Here is a 25,515-nt window from a genome sequence, read left to right as displayed (position 1 = left end):
GCCCAGGGTCCCCCAGCTGGCTACATGTGGAGGCATAGAGGAGGAATCAAACCCAGCTCTCCACATTAGAAGCCGCCACTCTTAACCACTACATTAAACGCTCTCTAAAAACTAAAATAACCTTTTCATCTTTTAGCAAGTGGACGAGATTTGCTCTTTGATGCACGGGATTAGAGCATCAGTGTTTGGGAGAAAAGATGCATGGCCTCAGGATAGCAGGAATAAAAGGGGTGGGGGAGAAGAGTCATATGCTTATTGTCGTACAGGACCTTGCTTAGCAAAAGGGGGACCACAGGATCAATGATAGTGTAATGGTTAAGAGTAGTGGGCTCTAATGTGCTGAGTGGGCTGTGTCCTTTGCATTTCCATAAAGGGCCAATGAAGGATTCCTAAAATCATAGAGTTGGAAGGGACCTCCAAGGTCATCTAGTCCAACCCCCTGCACAATGCAGGAAATTCACAACCACCTGCCCACCCACAGTGATCCCATTATTTCCATGGGATGTTAAAAGCTTCATGAAGTATACAATACTGAGTAGACAATACTCAGCACCTGCCTTTGTGCGCCGACTGGAGTACCAACGGCCACGCCTCCCCCCCTCCCCGCGCCTCGGCGCTGGCTGCTTCAGGTGCGAATGGCCACTTCCGACGCCAAAATGCCCTATCCTACTTCCTTGCTTTGCAAAAGGGGGACCACGGGATCAATGTGGCGAGCAGGGCAGGGGCTGATTCCCTATTTCTCCTCAGCATGAAACCTGCTGGGTGTCCCTAAGCCAGTCATGGTTCTGTCAGAACTCCCTCAGCCCTACCTGCCTTACAAGGTGTCTGTTGTGGGGAGAGAAATGGAAGTAGATCGTAAGACATTTTGAGATTCCTTGGAGAAGAGAATAGTGGTATATCAAAACCTCCTCTTCTTCATCCGATACAATTTCTGAGCATTTTCCTCCTGTCAAAGGAGGCGGTTTTCACAAACGGCTGTTGAACAGAATTGTAATTCAGCATGATTAACACAGATAAGTAACACATTTAGTGTGTTACTGTGATATTTCAATTTATTTAACTTAGCTGCAGGCTAATACTGGCTGTCTAGAAGATAGGAGCCAGTCTATTAAAAAGCTGTGTCAACATAAATTACGCCTCATATTTTTCAGTATTTTTAATTATACTAAACAAATGAATTTTTAACACAAATGATAAACCGGCAAGAGAAAGGGCTCTGACTAATACAAAGGAAAATTTGAATTCTGAACAAATTCCTTCTTAAACGGGAGGAGAATAGTTTTACATCGATCCCCCCCCAATGACTGGAGCAATGAAGAAGGAAAGATGAGACTTCGTGAAAAACAACAACTTGGTTCAATCTGGGGTTGGGTGCTTTGGTGCCCAAAGAAGCTGTTTGCTCCCAACGCAGCCAGCTCTGCACCCTCACGGCACGGTGCTGTCTATGTTGGGAACGAACAGCCACATCGGGCGCAGAAGCACCCAACCCAGTCCCCGACATCTCTAGTAAGGATTAAGTTGTAGGTGATGGGAAAGACCTTCTGCCTGAGATTCTGGAGAATCACTGCCAGTCTGAAGAAATGATCGGGTGGATCGAGGGGGTTGGATTCAGGAGAAGGCAGCTTCATGTTTTCTTCCGATGAGAGTTTTGTTTCATATAACCCATCACAGAGAATGGTGCAAGATTGTATGCAAGGTGGGCTTAGTGATCCTGGCGCGCTGGACAAAAGTTCAGGAGGGAGCTCGAGAAGGACTGTCATCGACAAGTCACTGGGTCCAAGTCCAGTGCAAGTGGGGGGGGGGAGCTACCCCTGCTGCTGGAAGCCTCTGCCCTTGTCCCACATGGGGAAGTGGGAAGGCACGTGGGTGGTGTTCCATTTCAGTTAGACTTTTCTTGGAAACTAAAGTCTTTCATCTGTAATCCTGATTACTTCTGTGGCATCTAACTTTTATTTGTTTGTTTGTTTTTTCGTTCATTCATTCATTCATTCATTCATTCATTCATTCATTCATTCATTCATTCATTCATTCATTCATTCATTCATTCATTCATTCACTCACATTTATATACCGCCCTCCCCAAAGGCTCAGGGCGGTTTACATGGTACTGAGAACCGTTTGAGATAGTTGTATGCATGTGAGGCACTAGGAGTGTCTGCTAACAGCTCTCTGCATCCCACAGATTTTGTAGGACCGTTCTACTTGCTGAAAGACAAAGGTCAACACTGTTCAGTTCTACTAATATCAGCCATTAATTAGCAGCACTTAAACTAAATAATGTATTAATTAACTTCACACTGTGATCTAATTTGGGGACATTCTAACAGCAATTACTTAAAAATTACATTAAGGCCAAAACTACCCAAAAGCTAATAATGCTTTTTTTCTTTCCAAACATTTATCACAGCTTGATTTACACCAACAAGTTTTCCCCAATTCTCGGCTATTTTGGACATTTTTTGCAATTGATTGCAATGTTTCTGTCAGTGATTCAGGAATGCATTGAGGCCCCTCATGCGATTTTCTCTCATGTCAACAAATGACTGCTCAGTTAGTGACAGAGCCCTAGCTGAATCCTTCAGCCGCTTTCACTGGGTTACAGAAGCACTTACAAATGTCTTTACATCTTCAACTGGGACACATAATGATTTTTTGTGCTCCCAAATAACTTTATTGAAAGACTGAACAATTTGATCTCCCCAGTGTTGTTGTTATTCATGTTGTGTTGTGAATTGTTCCTTGATAGATTGTGTTATGATGTTCTATTGACTTTTGTATGCTATAGATTGGTATAATGTTCCATGTAAATTTATGCAATGTTCCATGTAAACTGCCCAGAATGGGCGGTATAATGGGCGTAAAGAATGGGCGGTATAAAAAACCAAAAACAAACAAACAAACAAACAAACAAACAGATGGATGGATATGCACAAAGCTTGTTTAGGTTGGTTTCTTACTCTATGCTACAGTTACAGATGCTTGTGCGTGGTTGTTTGGACACACAGTGGTCCCCAACCTATTTGAGGTTGAGGACCGCCTCCAGGGGTGGGGGAGGGCTGGCAGCCCGGACGCCATGCACGCACGGAAGCTGCGTGCAAACGCGCATGCGTATTTGCTGCACATGTGCGTTTGCACCAGTAGGAGGCAAACTCTTGCAGCGAGAAGCTAGCCGGGCCACGAGTGAAGGGGCTGCTTCGCCGGCTACTTCGGTCACGGCTTGGCAAGGTTCTCGCTGCAGGGGGAGGGGAAAGGCAGGCGCGGATGCCAGCAGCCCGGTACCAAGGCCTTCGCGGCCCGGTACCAGGCCATGGACTGGGGGTTGACAACCCCCACATTAAACACAGCTCTTCAAAAAAGTAATCTACAGTTCCCTCAAGCAGAACTTCTTCTTGCTTCTGCAAAGCAGAGTACAAAGCCACTGCGGAACAACTTTGAACAGTTCTGATCCCAGACAGGCCTGGCAGCAATAAAATTAGATTTAGAGTCCTCCTGTTTCTAGGTGCAGAAAGCCTGCACAATGTATTGATGCTGGGTGTGATCCTCACCAGTTTCCATCTCTTTTCAACAGGAAAATCTTTTATGAAATTATTGATAATGTCCACAGTAGTTTACACCATTGCTTTTCCTCAGCTATGTCTCAACACATGCACAAAACTGAAAAGCTGCTATGGGAGAAGATGATACTACACACATTCTAAAATGTACAAAGCTGACTTGTATGCTGCCCAACTAAACTTCATCGGGTCACGTTTTTGGATATTGCAAGGGAGTGGAAAGTTAAACTTTTAGCTCTTCATGCTGTGATTGAGCTGTTCAGTGAAGAACAAGGAAAATGTCTGTGTAAACTACTACCAGAATTAGCTAAACTTATCAGAATAGGCCTTACCATACCTGTTTCTTCCTGTACCTCAGAAAGGTCATTCTCATGCCTTCGTAGAATAAAGACCTTTTTAAGGTCAAGCATGACACAGGTGAGGCTCAATCACATGGCTCTTCTTCATGGGTGCAAAAAGATCTCTCAGGAAATTGATCTTACTGTTATAGCTGATGAGTTCATTCAAGGAACATCAATTAGAACCAACACGTTCAGTGTCATTTAAGTACAAGTTTTTTTTTAAATTGTAACGTCTTGACAAGTAGGTTGTACTTAGGGCAATCTGTACAGGGAAACCGGAGGTGGGATATGGCAGGAGAGGATGCTTCCATGAACAGGAGAAGGGCTAATAGGGGATTAGGAGAATATTTGATTGTGTTGTAATTTTAAAAATGTAAATAAATAATTTGTGTTGTTAATTAAAAGTTACAGTTGTACTTCAGCTATCTGAAGATCATTGTTGAAGCCAGGTGTGTTTTAGAAGCTGAACCTAGAAAGCTGAAATTAACTATGCACAGGAATGCAGTCATTTCCCCTAAATTGATGTATGTGATTTTAATAATCATTTGTTCTGACTGTCTATGTTTTTAAGGTGGACTTTTAAAGGAGTGTGCTAAAAAAGCAAGGTATGTCAAAGCCTCAGTGGCATAATTGTGGGTTTCATTTGGAGTCATGGCTGTTCTGAATTGCCTCAAAATATGCTTGTACTCACAGGATATGTTTAAAGTGAGATGATAGCTACTTGTACTTTGACCTCTGTACATTTTCCCTCTCTAAATCCCCCATGGCCCCAACTCTATAAGCCCCTCCCGGTGATGTCACTGGCCCCAGCCTCCCCCCCCCCCCCCATTGAAAAGTCTATGCCCCTGTACTGGTCTAACTCAGAATTCCCTGGTATTCTCTCTGGGCCTCCATAACTACTGGAGATATCAGCATTCCTGACATGTAAAGTGAAGAGTAGTTAACTTGCAGAGCGTGCCTGGCATGAAGGAGGTCCCAGGCTGAAGCCACTGTGATGTGAAAGACCCCTACCTCAGACCCTGGGCATCAGGTGCCACAGAGTAGACTTTGAAAGACCACGAGTTGCCTGACTCATTACCAAGGCAGGGCCACACACTCCCTGTGGGAATGCACATCTCAACTGTGTACTACCTGCCCCAAGGGGCATTTCATTCCATCCTCCCCCTGATTCTGACGTGTTAGGAAAGAGAAGGCTGCAGCAGCCAGAAGACCACACACCGTCAGCACCTCTTCCTGCCACTGCAACTGATTCACCAAGTTTCAGCATTTTAATTGTGAATCGGCTTGACTTACTTTTCCTGAGGCCTGCCTTGGGAGCAAGTTGCTGTTCCTGTCTAACCTCATAACAAATAAATCACTTAGGCTGTGAGGAGCCCAAGCAGCATGAGCAATCTTCCAGCAACAAACTTGCAAGGTTACTCTATGGAATCTGAAACTACAATATCAGAATGCCTAATTGCCTAAACATAAAAGCACTTGAAGGTTACAGATGGGCACCGACCGTAAAATGAGGATATGTATATCCAGGCTAGATGCAGGCACTTACCTTACGAAGGCTCCTCAGCCATTTCATTGGCACAACAACTTAATTGAATACTCTTGTTACAAAGTAAATAGCCAAACATTTCAAGGGCCCAACAAGCGGATGGGGCACCCAGAACATTTGGGTAAAGGCCCTTTATGTTGAAGCAAGCTTTTGAGAAGTGGCCTGCACACAAAAGCTCATCCTTATCCAAGGTGCTTATATATATTTCTGAAACTGGCCTTGGGGAGGAGCGAGTCCGGCTGTCCGAGTAACCACATCCTGATTGGCCCTGCCCCTGCGCCTCTCGCCCTCCCTCACCCCTTGCCTCACAGACGTGCCTGGCTGCTTGAGCCAGGATGTCTGCGAGTCCCTGCCTTTGCCGGGCCCCAGGTAGGCGACAGGGGTGGGACCTTCCCTTCCCTGCGCCCCACCAATCATGGTTGGCAGGCCACAGGGAAGCCCACTCAGCCAAGGGGGGAGGCCTTCCCTTCCCCGCGGCCCGCCAAGCGCGCCCGCCTCCTTGTACAGGCGGTGGCTGTGCTTGGCGGGCCACAGGGAAGGCCGTGCGGTGAAGAGGGAGAGGGGGGAGGCCTTCCCTTCCCCCCAGCCTGGCAAGCGGCCTTGCACAGGCGGCAGGCGCGCTTGGTAGGCGGCGGGGAAGCCCATCCAGCGGAGGGGGGAGCCCTTCCCTTCCCTGCGGCCCACCAAGCGCATCCACCAACTTGTACAGGTGGCGGCCGCCCTTGGTGGCCCGCGGGGAAGCCCCCGCACTGGATGGGGGAGGGGGAAGCCTTGCAAAGCCCTTTCTTATGAACGGGCTTTGCAGCTAGAACCTTGAATAGTACCTAATACCTTGGTCTTAAGCTGCCACTGGACTCTAACTTTGTTCTGTTGCTTCAGACCAACACGGTGACCCACCTGAATAGATTCAAGTGGATAGACTCTACTGGAAAATGACAGTTCTTTCCCAAGTTCTGGGAGACAAACCTTTTCTTGTACACAGAAAAAAACCCCATCTCAAACAAATCCTCACCCACAAGAATGCAGCATTTAATTTGAACATGGACACTAGTACCAGAGCTTGCAACCAATCCAGATGCCAACTTGGCTGTCACATGCATTCCAATAACATAATCACTGGACCAAATAACATCATCTACCCCATCAAAGGCTTATTCACATGCTTATCTTCTAATATTTTATATGCCATGAAATGCCAACAATGCCCCTCTGTTCTCTACATAGGGCAAACAGGACAAACCCTCTTGCAAAGAATAAATAGACACAAGCCTGACATAAAAAATCACAGAACTAAAAACGTGTAGGGGAACACTTCAACCTTCCTGGACAATCAATAAGGGATCTCAAAGTTGCTGTTTGATTGCAAAGAAACTTCAAGAACAGACTAGAAAGGGAAACTGAAGATTACAACACTCAAAACAATGGAATCCCCAGGACTCAATAAGAATATTGGTTTCTTATCTCATTACATATGCTAACCTCATTCAACTCTTATATCCACATTCCTCTTATATCCACATTCCTAACAATCCCCTCTTCTTTTAATTTTATTTGGGATAATGAGACCGATATGTGATGGAAGCAAGTATGTGATGCTATTTAGAATCTAACTCTCTGGCCTCAGGATAGGATAACAAACTCAGAATGACATCACTTGTGGGGATGCCTCCACGTTTGGGTGGCAATGAATGGGGCTAGCAACAAGTCTCTTTTAATTACTTCTTTTCACAACTGGGAAAGTGTCTGCCATTAATCACTAAACTTAACAGTTTTATTCCCCCAATGCTTTTGCGAAGGACAACTGAACCCAAAGGACTGATTTGCTTTTCTAGCAAAGAATTATACTGCATTTTGGTACTTATGATGCTGCTTACTAATCTGCTGCTAATTTACTTTCTTCTTATATCTCTGCTCTTATGATCCCTGTGAAAGTTCACTCCTGGAATTAAATTTTGTTGATCTTAACAGTGCCACTGGACTCAAATTTTGTTCCTAAGGCGAAAAACATTCAGGCACTCTCCTTTTAAAAAGCTGAGTTGGGTCCTGGGGTCTGCTGCTTGCTCAGCGCAGCGCTATATGGACCGTTTATGCACTGAGAACTTCACTGCCCCAGCTCTCGTGCAGGAGCACAAATAGGAGGCGGATAAGGTGCATCAGGCCAAATGCTTCCCCTCTGTGGGTGCAGGAAGTGGTGGGGCAACCTGCCACAACTAAAACTCCAGCCTGCAGCCCAGCATGAAACTCCAGTACATAAACGGTCATGGAGGGGTTCCGCTTCCAGGCAAACAGTCCTCAGCTCACCTTCCAGTTCATGATCTGTTTCACTACCCAACAGAACTCTTTTCCCTAATGTTAGTCCAGCAAGGTTGCACTCAGCAGCTGTGATCCAGTGGCCTCCACAAGCTGGAGGGCTGTCCCTTGCAAGGGAACCACAGTCTGCAGCCTAAGTAATTCCACCCCTCCCCAGATTGAAACCAGAATTAACAGTGCCAATTCTTAAACCACCAGTAAGCAATTTATTTCCAGAAATGGGTTAAACCCTACATACTGAAGAGTTAAGGGTGACCAAATGGCTTACATTAGACGTCCAGCCCAGACAGTATGAATCTTCCCTTTTTCTCATGGATCCAAAGTGAGACTGGGAGAAGGCCACTGGTTCATACAGCCTCCCCCCCAGTCACTGCCCTACTGTAGGGAGAAAATATTGTGTGAGTTCATAAGAACAAGCTTTCAAAGAGGGATGGATTTCTCCAGTTCTCCTGTAGAAAGAGGCACAGTGAATGCATATGCCTGAGCCATGCTTACAGTATCACCCAATGCTTACAGTATCGCCCAGAGCCAAGTACTGCCCGAAGATGGCTGGAGTTTCATTATAGGAATACTCACTGTGATCTGTGCTTGCACTTTTTCAAACCTTCCACTGGCTAAAAACAAGGCTAGAAAGTGGAAGAGTCTGTCACAGGCAAGGAATCTATGCTTAAGGAGGTGGTGAGCTCCCCCTCACTGGCAGTCTTCAGGCAGCAGCTGGGCAGAGCCTTCTCCTGGATGCTTGAGGCTGATCCTGCATTGAGCAAGGTGTTGGACTAGATGGCCTGCATGGCCCTTCCCCCTCCAGGATTCTATGAGTCTAGTTCAGCAGTGGATGGGCTGCCTAAGGAGGTGGTGAGCTGCCCCTCCCTGGAAGTCTTCAAGCAGCGGCTGGACAGATCCTTCTCCTGGATGCTTGAGGCTGATCCTGCATTGAGCAGGGGGGTGGACTAGATGGCTTGGATTGCCCCTTCCCACTCTAGGATTCTACCAACATACCAGTTTCCATTCTAGAGCACAAATTCAAATCTGGGTCTCCTAGATACTAGTCTGGTAGTTCAGGCCTCACACCATGCTTGTTCTCAACTGACAGCTTGACAATGGGAATGATGCCTTCCTTCAAAGCTTATTCTCCCAGCCTTCCTAGAATATAGAGAACTGTTTGTAATGTGTCTTCACACCAAGTCAAACCTGCATTTTTTCTGCAGAGACTACTGTCCCTGAGAAAACGTGAGCAACATCTTTTCCTTGCTCTGCTCCACAACCTGCAGGCACAGCCTACGTCGACATGACTTCCTTTGCAGAGGTTTCTTTTGCATAATAACCTGGTGCCAGTCAGTGTCTTGTATACAAAACCAGGTTATGCACATAAAACATCTTGTTACCAGCCAAGGTGAGTTTTTGAATCTTTCTACGGAAATAGCCAAGAGATTCTCGCTTTCCCATTACGCGCACGGAATACATTTGTGCACATATGGGCATGCACGTGAGCAGATGTGATGGATTTGGAGCCATTATACTGATAAAGATCATATGCCCCATTCAGCTCTGTAGGTATCTGTCAAACGCAGAATTGTGCACAACAATTTACAGGGCAATAATGATGTTTTATCATTTTAATTACAAACACGTTGGGGGGGGGGGAGATTCCCTGAAGGGCTATGTGTTCAGGTGGTCTAAATTAACTGTCTTTTGATAGCTCAAGGGCAGCATAAATAGATGGAGCTTCCAAATTTCATGGTAGCTCCAGCAGCTGTCTTCTTGCCTTGCGGAATCCGGGCGCTTAACAGAGCCAACAGCTTGGGGTGGGCATCTGATTAGCCACATGCCAGGATGGCTGGACAAAATGGGCAAAGACTCTATTGCTGTGGCATTTGATCAGACATCTGGATGCTTCCAATCCCCCCCCCCCCTTTACAGGAATTTTGCCTGGGCTGCCAGGTCTGCCTGATACAAGTGGCCAGGGGCAGAGCCCCCCCCCCCCCGAGGAGCAATAAAAATGAGCGATGATGGAGCTCGCCAAAGGGAGCTTTTTTCTATTTTAAAAGGTGGGGGAAGGAAAGGATGTAGGAGAAAGCCGTATTCATCATGGGTGATGAAAACACATTTTTGATTTTAAATGATGAGAACAGAAACGCAAACGGAGAAATATGTGACATGGAAACAGATTAATAATTTAAGCTGAACGAGGATGTGAGGACTGTCATGGTTTTCAGCGTCAACAAATGCCAACTGGCATCTGTGGAAATTTTAGGACCCCAAGGGCCAGGCCTAGGCCAGCTTCTGAGCCCCTCCCCTCCCTGCCCAGACACCCTCCCTCCCCCTCTCAGACGCTTTAAGCACATGTCGCAAATTATCGGGGCTCCTCGGCAGGGTTCAAAGAGCCAAGTTCTCTGCAAACAGCCTTCTCCATCCAGAGGAACATTCTTTTGCTCTATCAAATCCATCCGAGGTAATAAGGCCTGATGTTTTATTCAGCAGAGCTGAGGAAAATTGTTGCACAATAGGTTAATTCAAAATGGCAGCATAGAAAATGCATCTGTCAGTGGGGATCAAATTACAGGGCAAGCTCTGTGCAATGCCTAGAAAAACAAGCCTGTCGTTCTGCAGATTATGTGCACGCATGTGTTTAAAGGGGTGGGAAAGGAGCTAAATATCTGCACTAACCTCCAATTAAAGTCAATCATAAAAACAGCCTATTTAATGACTGCAGATTTCTTTGGGTAATTATAACACCAACCACTCTGCCCCCCCCCCTTTAAATCTGTAATTCTGCCTTCTTGTTATTGCTTGCTTTGTCATTAATCGCCTCAGGACCTTGATTTCCTAGCAACAGACTCTGCCACCAAACATTTGGCTCCCGTTCAACTTGTTCTTTGTGAAAAATGGCAGTGCTGCAGCCAGCCGGGCTCTGGAAGTGCTCTAATCATGCGCTGCTCTCTAAAAATGGGAGCAGTGCCCAGAGACCTCACCAATTAGGGAGCAAAAGGAGATTTACCCGGATTTCAAAGGCAGCGCAGGAGAAGGATGAGAGTCGGATTGATTCTCACAAATACTTCAGGGTAAATAGATTCAAATGAGTAGCCATGTTGAAGTAGCACAATAAAATCAGAGTCCAGTAGCACCTTTAAGACCAACAAAGATTTATTCAAGGTGTGAGCTTTCGAGTGCAAGCACTCGAAAGCTCACGCCTTGAATCAAAACAAAGATTTATTCAAGGTGTGAGCTTTCGAGTGCAAGCACTCGAAAGCTCACGCCTTGAATCAATCTTTGTTGGTCTTAAAGGTGCTACTGGACTCTGATTTCAGGGTAAATACACAGAGTAGATTCCTGTCTGCAGAAGAGGTAGGGAAAAGGACACTTGCCAAGGGATACATTTCAGACTGCACCCCTCCCTTCCATGCCCAAACTGATAATGTTGCAACGATACAGAGTGAATTTCAGTGTGGAAAAACCAACCAACCCAAATGCTAACTATTAAGGATTTGTGCACATAAGTACCTTAAGCAATACCTAAAATGAAATTGAATAGTTTTATAGGGAGCATGTAACATGAATTCATCTATCAACCGCTACGTATTTGTAATCAATAAAACTGGGATGTGAAAGCATATGGTAGGTGGAGTAAGAAAGGCCAAGGGAGGAAGGATATTCCCCTGCCTACCCTTAACCCTTTCCAGGCTTCACTCATACTGGGCAATCCAGGGGCTATGGCTAGGAGACTGGAGACCAGGGTGGAAGCTAGAAATCGCAGGCTGCCCTGCTCTGTGGCAGTGTTTGTACAAAAAATGGGTTCTTTGTGCCCAGGCCATGCACAAGTCCTAATTATCTCCCCGCCACCCCCCTACCAACACTAGATTCCATCCTCACAGTCATCCACAAAGGAGGATGCAATCAGGGACGCAAGGGCGGGAGGGAAGTAATGTTTCCAGATTGCAGAGATAAACACATCAACAGGGCAAAACTTTCTTCCGGCCTTATCCTGCTATCCTGGCAGTTTGGTGTGGAGGTTAGGAGTGCGGACTTCTAATCAGGTGAGCCAGGTTTGATTCCCCGCTCCCCCACATGCAGCCAGCTGGGTGACCTTGGGCTCACCACGGCACTGATAAAACTGTTCTGACCAAGCAGGAATATCAGGGCTCTCTCAGCCTCACCCACCTCACAGGGTGTCTGTTGTGGGGAGAGGGAAGGGAAGGTGATTGGAAGCCACTTTGAGACTCCTTCAGATAGAGAAAAGCGGTATAAAAAACCCAACTCCTTGTCCTCCTCGTCCTCGTCCTTCTCTTCTTCTTCTTCTTCTTCTTCTTCTTCTTCTTCTTCTCCTCCTCCTCCTTCTCCTTTCCTCCTTATCAGCAGGAACACAGTGTGGTGTCCAGTGACTCTTATCTTGGGTCTTCTTCAACACTACTGAGTTTAGAGAAGGCTATAAAAAAGGAAGCTACAACCTTCCCTTTTATGGGTGGGGGGTGGTAGATTTGAAAAATTGTTTTTACTGTATTATGTTCTGTTGGTTGAACTCTGTTTAGAAATTTCTGGTGTTATCTGCCACCAGCTATCTGGCCATGCGCAGCGGCCTACAAATCTAATGAAATAAACTAACAAACCCTCCTGCTCCACCTAGACCTTCTTAAGATGCTTACATTTTGGTAACATAGTAGCTGGTTTCTCCCAAGAATCTTTAAGAACTTGAAGCAAGTCTGGAAACATGATGTGGTCTACTGGTAAGTGGGAATCGCCCAGCTGGAAAACAGGATCTTAACATTTTGGTGATGGGCTTATATTATGTCAAGGCCATGCAAACAAGTTACACAGCATACATAATGATGCCTTAGAACGACTGAGAACATATTAATGTCTGCTAATGACGACTCAAGAGAAGAGGTCCATGCGTTATCAGATCCATCAGAGTCCAAGGTTCTACCAGTTTGAGCCAGTTTGGTGTAGTGGTTAGGAGTGCGGACTTGTAATCTGGCATGCCAGGTTCGATTCTGCGCTCCCCCACATGCAACCAGCTGGGTGACCTTGGGCTCGCCACGGCACTGATAAAACTGTTCTGACCGGGCAGTGATATCAGTGCTCTCTCAGCCTCACCCACCCCACAGGGTGTCTGTTGTGGGGGGAGGAATGGGAAGGCGACTGTAAACCGCTTTGAGCCTCCTTCGGGTAGGGAAAAGCGGCATATAAGAACCAACTCTTCTTCTTCTTCTTCTTCTTCTTCTTCTTCTTCTTCTTCTTCTTCTTCTTCTTCTTCTTCTTCTTCTTCTTCTTCTACCAGTCTTGTAATTTGGGGGATGTGAAGATTAAAGTCATGCGTAAGGCCAATAATGAGGTGGAGAGCTGTTTGCAATATTAAGGCCTGGGCTGGTTCAAAAATACACTGCTGGCTAGAAATTGTATTAAAGCCTGTCCATACCAACAAGCAAGGACTACAATGCTCAGCCCTGTAGCTAGAGGACAAAACACTGTGGCTGATGGGAAACTACTCAAAGGTAGGTTCATAAAGACGGTGCATAAAGTATCTGGAGTGGAGACTCCCCAGAGCGTACATCAGGGCTCATGGTAATTGTGGCCCAAGGGCATCTGGAGAGCCACAGTTCAGGCACCCCAGTCTGCATGAGCAAAGGGGTGGGCCAGAGTAAGTGCCTCAGCTTCCAACATGATGTCTCACAATGCCAGTACTGGAGATGGCAGCAGCCCCAGGAGTGCAGATGGTATCAGTCTAAAGGAGCAGGATCATGGCTCTGGAGTCCAGAGGAACAAGGCCAGTCAAGACGTAGGAACACAGTACCTTTAGGAGTCACAATGCCAAACCTGGGAATACCTAATTGTTCAATATGGACATGGAATTGGTGAAGCATAGATGGTTCCTCCTCTTGCAGGAAGAAGCAAATAACCTCTTGCAAAGAGTAGTGTGAGTAAGGTTATGCAAAGGGGACCTTCAGAATTTGTTCACCTACCAAAGATGTGCCCTGAATCAGAACTGGGAGATCTGTAATCCTTCTAGGACAAGTTCTAAGTGTCCCAGACATCTAACAATTTGAATATGTACACTCATCCCAAAACTGCATTAGCCCTTTTTTGCTTTTTTTCTAGTAGCTTAAATATTTTAACTGTTTATGTTTGCCACCTCATGGGGTAGAAAGGGAGAATGCAAACGTTTTATATAAGTAAATCAATAATACCATGTTTTCTATATTTTTTCACACAGGATATATTTTCAGCAGAATGGAAATTAAAAGCTAAGCCAGGACTTGACAAATTTTATTTGGCTCCAGGAATCATCCCAAGAATTTAGGAGCCATACCTCAGAGGTTCATACTTCAATAACCATACCCTCTCATTATTGCTACCATGAAACCTAATCCTAAACTCTCCCCCATTTCTTGTCATTTTAAAAGCGGTAACAGAAGTGTTGTATTAAGTAAGGAAAGCAAGATCACTCAAGTGGTCATCACAACAAAAAGCTAATCTCTGTCCCTCATTTAGATAAGCTTTGTACTTTTACTGAGAAACCCCAAGAGGCACTAAGAATAAATGACAGGAGAAAATATAAGATGCCAGAATAAAATTTCTAGGAGCTGTGGAGGCCTGGCACCTGGGATTTGTCCAGCGTTGAGCTAAGCAAACGCTGCAAATTAACATTCCACACGGGCTTATATTATGTCAACTGGAGGAGCCCTTCAAGATCTACTTACATCCAGAAATACCTGGAAATACCTAGTCCCACCTAGTCTCTCAATCTGCTGCAGAGTTCAATATCTGGCAGGTGGGTGTTGTGTTTGGGGCTGGTTATGTAGGATGGGGATCACTATGTTTGTGCCCTATTATATTAAGCAAACAAACAGGAGGCTGAGGAGGCAGGCAAAGCCAGACAAATCCAAATATCATAATTCCTGAACTGCAGCAGTTTATAAACTGAACTTGCTTTCTCAATTATCTGTGATGCTTTCATTTTCATTAGCTGATTAATCACTTAATTTTTTAAAAATAATTAATTTGGCCTCTAATAGGTCCCCAGACGCTTTAATCATTTATGACTACAGCAGGAACAGAAATGTACATGTGTAGAAAACCTTCTTCTAAAGCTCTCTAAGACTAACTAAGATGCTTTTATAATATGCTGCCTACCTTGTATTTTATCTTTTATAGTTTATTTAATCATTTTAAGATCTGTTTGGTTATGTAACCCCATCGCCTATTTTATTGTTTTGTTGAAATTTTAACCCCTATTTTTATATGTCTTATACATATTTTATGCCAATAAAAGGTTACTGACTGACTGAAAAAAAAGCTCTCTAAGACCACACAATAGGAGGAGCTAAAAATTCAACCAAGCCAGCAAAGTAGGTAGATGTTGACAGTGTCTGATCTTTCACTGCACTTGCCAAAGAATTCTGAAATGATTCTTCAGAGTTGTGCATCATTTCAGCCATAAATCCTTTCTCATGTTGTTTTGATGTCCTGAATACAGAGCTATGGTCTCAGAAAAGGTAAATCCAAATCAAACACCTCAGGTGTGTACCCAACCATGTAAATACTGGCAATGTCCACATGGACTTTGTAGGAACTCTGTATGAACTCTGCATGTATAAGTAAACCAACGATGGATGAGCAACACATCTCACAGAATTATAGAAGGTGCTATACGGGCCATCTTAGAATCATAGAATCATAGAGTTGGGAGGGGCCACACAGGCCATCTAGTCCAACCCCCTGCTCAACGCAAGATCAGCCCAAAGCATCCTAAAGCATCCAAGAAAAGTGTGTATCCAACCTTTGCTTGAAGACTGCCAGTGAGGGGGAGCTGACCACCTCCTTAGGCAGCCTATTCCACTGCTGAACTACTCTGACTGTGAAATTTTTTTCCTGATATCTAGCCTATATCATTGTACTTGTAGTTTAAACCCATTACTGTGTGCCCTTTCCTCTGCAGTCAATGGGAACAGCATCCTGCCCTCCTCCAAGTGACAACCTTTCAAATACTTAAAGAGGGCTATCATGTCCAATCCCCTGCTCAAAACACGATAAGCCCAAAGCTTCCAAGGTAAGTACCGTATTTGCCGGCGTATAAGACGACTGGGCGTATAAGACGACCCCCCAACATTTCCACTCAAAATATAGAGTTTGTTACATTCCATTACATTACTATGGGCCACTATGGGCAGCTACGTCTATCCCAACTGAAGTGCACCTGGCGTATAGGACGACCCCCCCCCCCCCACTTGGAGGCATGTTTTTCAGGGCGAAAAAGTAGTCTTATATGCCAGCAAATACTGTATCTGCCCAACGGCTGCTTAAAGACTGCCTGATTTTCAGCCTATATTTTGACAGTTCTATAATTTTATCCTTCCACTGTGCTATCTCTGCTTAGAAAAAAGATAATGACCATTAATTCAAATGAATACAATAACATTAAAACATTTACACTAAAAAAGTGTTGATCACTACATACTTACCTCCTTTTATTAGTTTATTACAGTTACAGCTCAGACTGCAGCTCATGAAGTATCAAGAATTGGACAAGACTAAATGACTGACAACAACAGAAAAGCAACTAGACATTATAAGAAACAGGAGGAGAGAATGACCATTAGCATCCTTCTCCTCTGAAAACAGGAGGACATCTTGAGTGGGTAATTCCCACCATTTACTCAGGGAGGCAGGACTGAAATTCTTCCATCTTCTTGGTGGCTGAGCTACAATTTGAGCTGTAACTGTGATAGACTAATAAAAGAAGGTAAGTATGTACTGATCAACACTTTTTTAGTGTAAATGTTTTAATGTTATTGTATTCATTTGAATTAATTTTGTTTTTATACAGGGATTGTATCTGGACTATAAAATGTAATCTGCCCTGAGTTCCCAAAGATAGAGTGGATTGTAAATCCTATAAATAAATGAACACTTAATTAATGGCATGCATCCTGGTGCATAAACCAACCCCAAGGAAGCCTGCTTGACCTCAACCAGGGCCAGAACTTTCTCCATTCTGGCCCCCACCTGGTGGAACGAGCTCCCAGAGGAGATCAGGGCCCCGGAACAACCTAAACAGTTCCACGGGGCCTGCAAAAGGGAGCTCCTGCGCTAGGCTGGTTGAGGTTGGTTGAGGTTGACCAAACCACCGCTTCCAGTTGGCCCCCAAGCTCCCCCCTCCCACGACCAACACTAATCGGTTTTACCCACTGGGTCCAGTAAGAGTTGAGCTGAGGCTCTAGTAATTTCTATAATGTTATTGTTATGATCTTGTTATTATTATTATTATAATGTTATTACTGTTACTTGTACCTGTTACCATATGTTAATTGTATCTTTTCCTGTTTTCTGTAAACCGCCCTGAGCCCTGGGGGAGGGCAGTATATAAATATAATAAAATAAAAAATAAAAATCTAAGTTCTGTTTATATTTCCCGTAATGGGAGGATAAAGGGACTGATCCAGGTTAGGGTAAATGCTTTCCATGTACATCACTGACACAGTCTGTGAAATGCAAGGCATCCAACTCGGCACAGAGGATATTAAGAAAGCCATATTGCCCTGCTGTTTGACAATCTGAAGGAGCGGCCAGTGAAGAATTTCCACTTCCCATCTGGGTGCAGTTTACAGCATTCATATCATACTCGAGTGCAGATAAATCAAACGTGCAAAATCAAATGTGCAATATGGATTTTAATCCATAGTCCATCAAGACCAAGCGAGATGGGGAAAAATATCTGTTCACAAAGGGATTGTAAAAAAAAAAAAAAAACATCTTGTGATTACGTCTTGCCCCTCCAAGACTTAGTCCAGGGGTAGTCAACCTGCGGCCCTCCAGATGTCCATGGACTACAATTCCCATGGGAGGAGCTCATAGGAATTGTAGTCCATGGACCTCTGGAGGGCCGCAGTTTCACTACCCCTGGCATAGAGTATACATAGAATTGTAGAACATTCGTTTTTTCTATTTCCTCCATAAAGACCCATGCATGGAACTTTCTCAGCATATGGTGCCCTTTCCCTGACATTTCACTTGCAGCTTTTTCAAGGGAGAAACTAGGTGGGAGTGCAGACAGCTCTTACAAAGGTCTCATGAGACTTCGGCTCTTTTTTAAAGAAAGGAATAGTTAAGTTCCAAACTTATAAATCTTTAAATAATGTTTTAAATTGTTGCCATTTAACATTGGGGCAAACCTCATCAATTTCATTGTACTGACGAACCTGTGAAGTCCCATTGACAGAATTGCAATTTCCCCCCTTTCATAGTCTGAGGGAAAATTAAATGACCTAGGGGGATTTATGTTACCCGTTGCTGATTTCAATCTCTGTTTTCAAAGCTTGTTGGCTTGTGGTCCTTGGCTGCTCCATGGCAGTGCTCTGAGTGATCAAAATGACCACTGCAAGGGTGTGGCCTGGAGAATTGAGCCTCTGACAGCACAGCTGCCATGCGCTTTTTGGAAAACAGCCCTTGAAGATACATCTGCCAACATGGTCTGCTCTTTGTAGACTGTTCCTCAGTTAGGATGGACTGAGAGCCTGCTCCCGCAATATTGGGGCTTCCACTGTCATGCTCCTCCTTAGCCATACCCAAGCAGCTGAATATCAGTGCTATCAGATGGGGTAGAGAAAACGTTCATCACGAGAAAAGAGACCTTCACTCTCTTCACCTAGCCTATAACTAGTAAATAGTAAGGCACGGGAAGGAGCAAGTATAGGAAAAGACTGAAGGAGACTGCGGAAGTTAGAAGGCAGAGACAAAGGGATAGAGATAAGCAGAAGACAGTAAACCTACTGATTGAGCTGCTTTCCCTGTCGAGGTAGGAAAAGAACTGAAGGATGGGTGATGCCCACTAAGGAGATAAGAGAGGAAGAATTTTAGTCCTAACTCCCTGAGTGAATGGTAGGAATGACCCAATCAAGATGTCCTCCACCTCAGAGGGAGAAAGCTTAATTCTCAGTAGGTGTTGCCGGTTTGGTAGAGTACATCCTTGTCTTACTTTTCACAACATGGGGGTGGAGGACACTGAACTCTGAAAATAAGAAAATATATATATTCTAGAGTGATCATGGAAAGTTGGGGACATGAAGGGCTGACTTACACTGTCAAATTCCTGTACACAGCCAGGCACACAACAGCCAGGAACAGGGGTAGTCAAACTGCGGCCCTCCAGATGTCCATGGACTACAATTCCCACGAGCCCCTGCCAGCGAACGCTGGACATCTGGAGGGCCGCAGTTTGACTACCCCTGGCCTAGACATGGGCCACGACAAGGTAAAGAATTCCAGTTTCTGCCACACAGCCTCTCCCATCATTTGTTTCCACCCTTCGTTATCTGATAATATTCTTAAAGCCTCCCTGCAATGTTTAGCTCACTGCATTTAACTCCAAGTGTGTCATTTAGAACAGACTACAGTATAATTATTTTGGAAGTAAAACACAGCTCCCCCCCCCCCTTTCGAAAGCATACATTAAAAACATTTCCTGCTGAGGAAATCTTCATTCTAAAAAAAAAGGGTTCTCAGACATGCGGCAGGCGTTATGGGAGTCCTTTACTTTGTGTAACCTCTGCAGGGTATTTATTTGGCTGCCATAAATGGTTCCAGCTTTGGCCGTGCACAAGGATTGATACCAGCCATGTAAAATCCACAGCAACACAGCCAAATAGGCTGTGGGAGACATCATCACTCGCTGAAGGAAATAATTTTTTTTTTTAATGAATTCGTTCCACCCGGATAATCAATTTTTTACACTTCTCCCCAGCTGTTCCCACATAGCTCAGGTAACAGGATGGCAGCAGCTGCCTCACAGGATCCACACGTTATGTGCACATTGTGCCTCTTAATCTGTCATAGATGCTTTCTATATTTGCTAATTGACACCAGGCTTATCAACATCACAGCAAACAGCGTGTGTGCAAATACACACAAACACACGCGCCCGCACACACAGAGGAAAGAATTGCCATTTACAGTGTACCAGAAAGTGATCTACATAAATACGGGGACTGGTTTATGCTTGACTTGAATGAAGGCAAAAATGTCCGACGCAATATATTTTGCCTTCAAGGAGCTACTCAAGATTGCTGTTTCTAAAACATGCTATGGAATAAGCAGCCATTAAGAAGCGCACGTGGAACTGTTTACAGCAGGGGTAGTCAACCTGTGGTCCTCCAGATGTCCAGCTGGCAGGGGCTCATGGGAATTGTAGTCCATGGACATCTGGAGGACCACAGGTTGACTACCCCTGGTTTACAGTGCATAATCATGCTAACAGTGCACTTCATAAAATCTGGGCATCCTTTCAAACAATTTCCTTGAAAACATAAAATGTGAATGTGACACAGAGTGAATTTTCTTCCACAAAAGCTTCTAGCGTTGCTTCCACCACCACCCTGTCCCCCCAAGTTGTGCCAGGATTTGGGCAAATTCTTGCAGGCATGGTGCACCAGGGGAGTCAGATTTTCTTCCTCTTTCAGTATTTCCCATTTTTGCCACATGCAATTTGGACATCCAGACTTCAAGGTCTTAATGTACCCGAATAATTGGCAAGGTTACTTACTGCAATGTAATAAACTTTAGCCTTTTCCACCAGCTTCCAGTTCTTTTCCAGGTCAAGGTGCTTTTCCTTCTTGTAACAATTAGCAGCAGCCAGGTTAGCAACAAGAGACCTATAATAACAAAAAGAGCGTGACAATAATCGACACCGCTCTCTTCCCAACTGTGAAGAAGCTCAGTTTTCTCTTGAACATCAGGACACACAGGGCAATGCAGTCAGATTATGCTGCATGTGCATGGCAGGCGGCTGCTGCATGACAGGTAGCCTTTTATAACAGATGTCCATGGTTGCCTAACCCCCAGTCTCAGTGCTCTAGAGTCTATACTGCAACTACACTGCTTTGAGCAGCGTATAACAGGGTGGAACCCTGTGTGAGAGGAGCAGCACCCCACCCCGGGGGGGACCATCAGAACCAATAACTTTCTTGCTCTTCTAGATGTGATATCTAATTCATCATCTGCATCATCTGAAGACTCAGAACACCTTTGGAACGATGACCAGGGGATTCTGCTTTGCTTCCTCTCTCAGTCTGTTTTTGTCCCTCCATATGTTCCACAGAAGACCTGTGCAAAATTACACTGATGCAGCTGTGGATGCTGGCTGGGCACAGCGGAGCACCAAAATGTCAGGTGTGCTGACAACCTCCTGGGTTCGTTTACAAAGCCAGCTCTCGCTTTGTTGTGCAGTGATAAATTGTGAAATGTTTGTGCTGGCCTAACAATGATCGTCCAGCAAGGCTATAAAACTACTTTTTGGTCTTTCTACATTTCCTACTCTTTTGATGGAGCTGGTTTTTCAAGGCAAGAGATATTGCATAGAATCATAAATCATAGAATCACAGAGTTGGAAGGAACCTCCTGGGTCATCTAGTCCAACCCCCTGCACCATGAGGGACACTCACAACCCTATCGCTCATCCACTGTAACCAGCCACTGCCTTGAATCTTCACAGAATCAGCCTCTTGAGCCTCTGTTTAAAAAGATGGAGAACCCACCACCTCCTGAGGAAGCCTGTTCCACTGAGAAACCGGGCCTTCAAGAAACCCTGGTTCTCTCAGTTCGGGCCGTCAGTTCTCAGTATTTGCTCCATATGTGACTTGGGCAACCTTGTTTTCTTTGTAGAAGGATCTTTTTCTGTCTGAGGATGTTGGCTTTTCATCCCCAGACACGGGGTCCTAACATACTTGGAGGAGTGTTAGGCAAAATGACACAGAACACATTCAGGAGTAGAATTCCTGGCACTTTAAAGGCAAACAAAGAAAGCAAAAAAGCGTGACAAGACCCACCTTGGTTAAAAGGGATCCACATGGAATTTGCATGTGTGCCCTTAATGTCAAAATGACTAGGCAAAGAGTTCTTGCCAAATTCCATGTATCTTTATTGGATGACTCTCAACAACAAACTTGAAACATCCAGAGTAGTATAACAAATGTGGCCAGGATAATGTGAGTTCATAGCGAGAGAGGGATGAATCCCTGAAAAGGGTATAAATGTAGAAGCGAAACAGTAGGAAGAATGTGTCGAAAACATGTTATGGTTTTGTCATGCTAACCTTTCGCCATGATGTTTTACATTGTGTATTTCTGCTCTGTGATTTGCATCTATCCTAAGGGTTGATACATGGAGGAGGCTTATGGTTCTGCCAGGCTTTTGAGGCCGGGGTCTCCATGGTAGATCTGACCCCCTCTCCCACCTTTTAAGGTTTTGTTTGTAGCGATTCGCTATTCCTTCCATGGGGTTATGAGCTATGTGGTACATCGCCAGTGCTGGTTCAGTTGGGTTTGGTTGGGTTTTTTAGGATGTTTTATTGTATTAGGGGTTTTTATGGGGGTTTTATGATATGTGACCTGCCATGAGCCTCGCGGGAGTGGCGGGCTATAAGTCGAAGAAATAGATAAATAGATAAACAGATAAATATGGCCATTTGATCTTCAGCCTTGCCACCTCGGTTTTGATCTTTTGTTATTGACTACAGTAGGTGTGGATGTCGCTAGCCTCAGGCTTCAAGCTTCCTGCCTCCTTTCTGTGATGCACTTGAGAACAGAAATCCTTCCTGGGACCTTGTCTTCATGCCCAAACCATTTGGCACAATGAGGAGCCAGTAGCAAAGGATAGATTAAATAGTTTGATTTGCATCTTTAATCTTAGCAAAGCTCCTGTGATGTCCAGTCTGTTACCCTCTCAAAAAAGCTATTATCACAACTTGTCACATAGTATTGTGAGTAGTTAGCAATGGGGTCAAATATGTTAACGACTGATCATGCTTTTTGTTTGAGGGGCTAGTTCTTTTCGTTGAGGAACCCATGGAGATATTTTTGTTGTTGTTTTGGAAAATTGTTGTTGTTGTTTTTGGAAAATTTATCCTCTTGGACTGAGGAATTGGTAATAAAAGTTGAGAGGGAGGATTGAACTTTATCTTTATTTTCGCTGCTGCATAGCCGAAATACAGGTAGCTGAATAATACGTGGATTGTGGCTGGTTCCATTCACATTGGAAATGATAGCTTGGCTCAGAATGCAGCCACAAATGGGTTGCTAGAACAGTTCTAATTATGAGCCAATGTCCCTGGCTTCTCAATCCTTCCACGTCCCCTTTAAAATGATTGGTTTTTTTCCTGGTTTGGGTCTAGGGCACCTCAAGGATGATCTCCTTCTGTAAATCATTGTCATCCTCAAGTGCCGTCAAGTTGGCAGTCAACTCAAGGCGACCATTCATGTAGTTTCCAAGGTAAGAGAAGCTCAGAGATGTTTTAACATTGCGTTCTTCTGCATAGCAACTCTGGACTTCCTTGGCGGTCACCCTTCCAAGAGCTAACCAGGACTGACCCTGCATAGCTTCCAAACTCTGAGAAGTCTGGCCTGTTTTTAATCCAAAGAAGGGTTGTAATTAGGGTTGGGCATTTCGGCATCCAAAGTGGCTGTTCCCACCTGAAGCAGCCAGCGCCGCAGCATGGGGGGAGGAGATGCCTATGTGCATGCGCCAACTGGCGCACCCGTACCTCCCCTCCACCCCATGCTATGGTGATGGCTGCTTTGGGCAGGAACGGCCGCCTAAGACGCCGAAGCGCCCAACCCTAGTTGTAATGTGGAACCCTGAAGAAGCCTCTCAGCAAAACACATAGGGAATCTTAAATTAACTGAGTAGTAAAATCTATAAAGTTAAAGGTTAAGGTATCCTCTGTGCAAGCACTGGGTCATGTCTGACCCTTGGGTGACGCCCTCCAGCGTTTTCATGGCAGACTCAATACGGGGTGGTTTGCCATTCCCTTCCGCAGTCATTACTGTTTACCCCCCAGCAAGCTGGGTACTCATTTTACCGACCTCGGAAGGATGGAAGGCTGAGTCAACCTTGAGCCGGCTGCTGGGATTGAACTCCCAGTCTCATGGTCAGAGCTTCAGACAGCATTTCTGCTGCCTTACCACTCTGCACCACAAGAGGCGACTAATAAAATATATGTTACCTTATTTTGTACCATCAGCCTTGGTTTTCTCATTTTTAATCTCAGATGGACAGATGACTGTGAAATTCCTTCCCTAGGAAAGTCCACTGCATTTTGTCCCGTTCTGCTTTCAAAATTAGACTAAAATAGTATGATGTGATTGGTTATGGTGGCAAGTTTTCAAATGTTACATTTGTGTACTAGCTGGTATCTAGTGTGTCGTAGGGTAGTTCGTTACTCTTGTTTGACATTGATATTGGATTTCGGTTTTGCTTTAAGTTGCTTTGTAGATCTAAGTTGAAAAGCAGGACAGAAAGATTTAAAATTTTTAAAAACCAACAAGGCGTAAAAGGCCTCAGCCACCCACCAGTTTGGCAATATTATGAAGAGTTGGCATACTGAACCCAACTACAGAAATGAATCACAGTGTGGTAGAAGAACTCTATTGTATGAATTTTCTCTAGAATTACACTCCCTTTGTCGAAGGGGTTTTCTATTGAAGTCAACGAGCCCTCCTCCCAAGGAAACCTAGGGTAGGGCTATGTCACATTAGCCTGTGTTAAAGAGTAGCAGATGGCGTTCTGGAAAACCAGCCTGAGAATTCAATCTTCCTAGTTAATACAGTAGAGTGCCAAACAAGCCGTACAGATCGCTGCCTTGGAAAACACAGCACAACGCAGAATCAATATACAGCTTTCATTAGCAGCTACAAGAGAACAATATCATGAACTACTTCCCTGCGTATGACACTTCCTTTATTTTGAAAGTGTTCCCCTTCAGGCAATTCCCTTTGTAACAGAGTTTAACCATTAGTTTTTTTTTCTTCTCCTCTCAATGCATGCCGACTTCAGACTGAAAGGGTCTCTCTTTTCTTATTGGCAGATAAAGGAACTCCTTCTCCCGCCCCGCCTTGCCTCCACAAAACTATCACTTTTGAACAGTGGCCTTTGTAGTCCGTTCTTTCAATGCTTTCAAAGCCATCCCCGTGTTTGTGAGCAGTTGGAGTGCCTTGTGCCCACGGGCTACGTACATCATCTACTGCTTAGAATTCTGATACTCAGAAGTCTCCCAAGGATCCCTCACTGTGGAATGCTACTTTTGACAGCAGGCGGCAATTGAACCGTTTGTTAAACAAACAAAAACACCAGCTCTAAGGGCGCACGTTTAATTAATGCTGCCTTTTAATGAAAAGTTCCCTTGGAAATGTTTAATGTTCTTTGCCCTGGCAACACCTGGTGTGGTTTTGCAAACAAAAGCTGCCCTCTGGAAGGCCACTGCCTGAGCTGCTCACTACAGGTGAGGACTGGATGGGTCCTTCCTTGGGGCCTGATCCCATTTCCTTAAAAAGGTAAAAGTATCCCCTGTGCAAGCACTGAGTCATGTCTGACCCTTGGGGTGATGCCCTCCAGCCTTTTCATGGCAGACTCAATACAGGGTGGTTTGCCAGTGCCTTCCCCAGTCATTACCATTTTACCCCCCAGCAAGCTGGGTACTCATTTTACCGACTTCGGAAGGATAGAAGGCTGAGTCGACCTTGAGTCGGCTGCTGGGATCTGCATTTAGGTAGAAAAAACCAAACACACCAATATAGGATGAGGGAGACTTGTCTTGGCAGTAGCATGTGCGAAAAGGATCTTAGTTGACCATACATGGAACAGGAATCAGCAGTGTGACTCAGTGGCTAAAAAGGCAAATGGGATTTGGGGCTGTATCAAACGGAGTATCGTGTCCAGATCATGGGAGGTGATGGCGCCGCTTTACTCTGCTCTGGTTCAGCCTCAAAAGAAATTCCGTCTAAAC

At 44.8% G+C, this 25,515-nt stretch overlaps 1 protein-coding gene across 3 annotated transcripts in view; it reads right to left on the bottom strand.

Annotated features, from left to right (window-relative positions):
• The window catches only part of ADK (adenosine kinase), a 295,465-nt gene that overhangs the window by 121,690 nt on the left and 148,260 nt on the right, over positions 1–25,515 (bottom strand). For all 3 annotated transcript variants that reach the window (XM_077345987.1, XM_077345988.1, XM_077345986.1), the window contains one exon: positions 20,281–20,389. In XM_077345987.1, the coding sequence (XP_077202102.1) occupies positions 20,281–20,389 (109 nt within the window). The remainder of the gene's footprint in view (positions 1–20,280; positions 20,390–25,515) is intronic.

Source organism: Paroedura picta, chromosome 7, assembly GCF_049243985.1.
Source record: "Paroedura picta isolate Pp20150507F chromosome 7, Ppicta_v3.0, whole genome shotgun sequence".
NCBI lineage: Eukaryota > Metazoa > Chordata > Lepidosauria > Squamata > Gekkonidae > Paroedura > Paroedura picta.
Note: the sequence above shows the minus strand (reverse complement) of the source record. Positions and strands in the feature narration are given on the sequence as shown.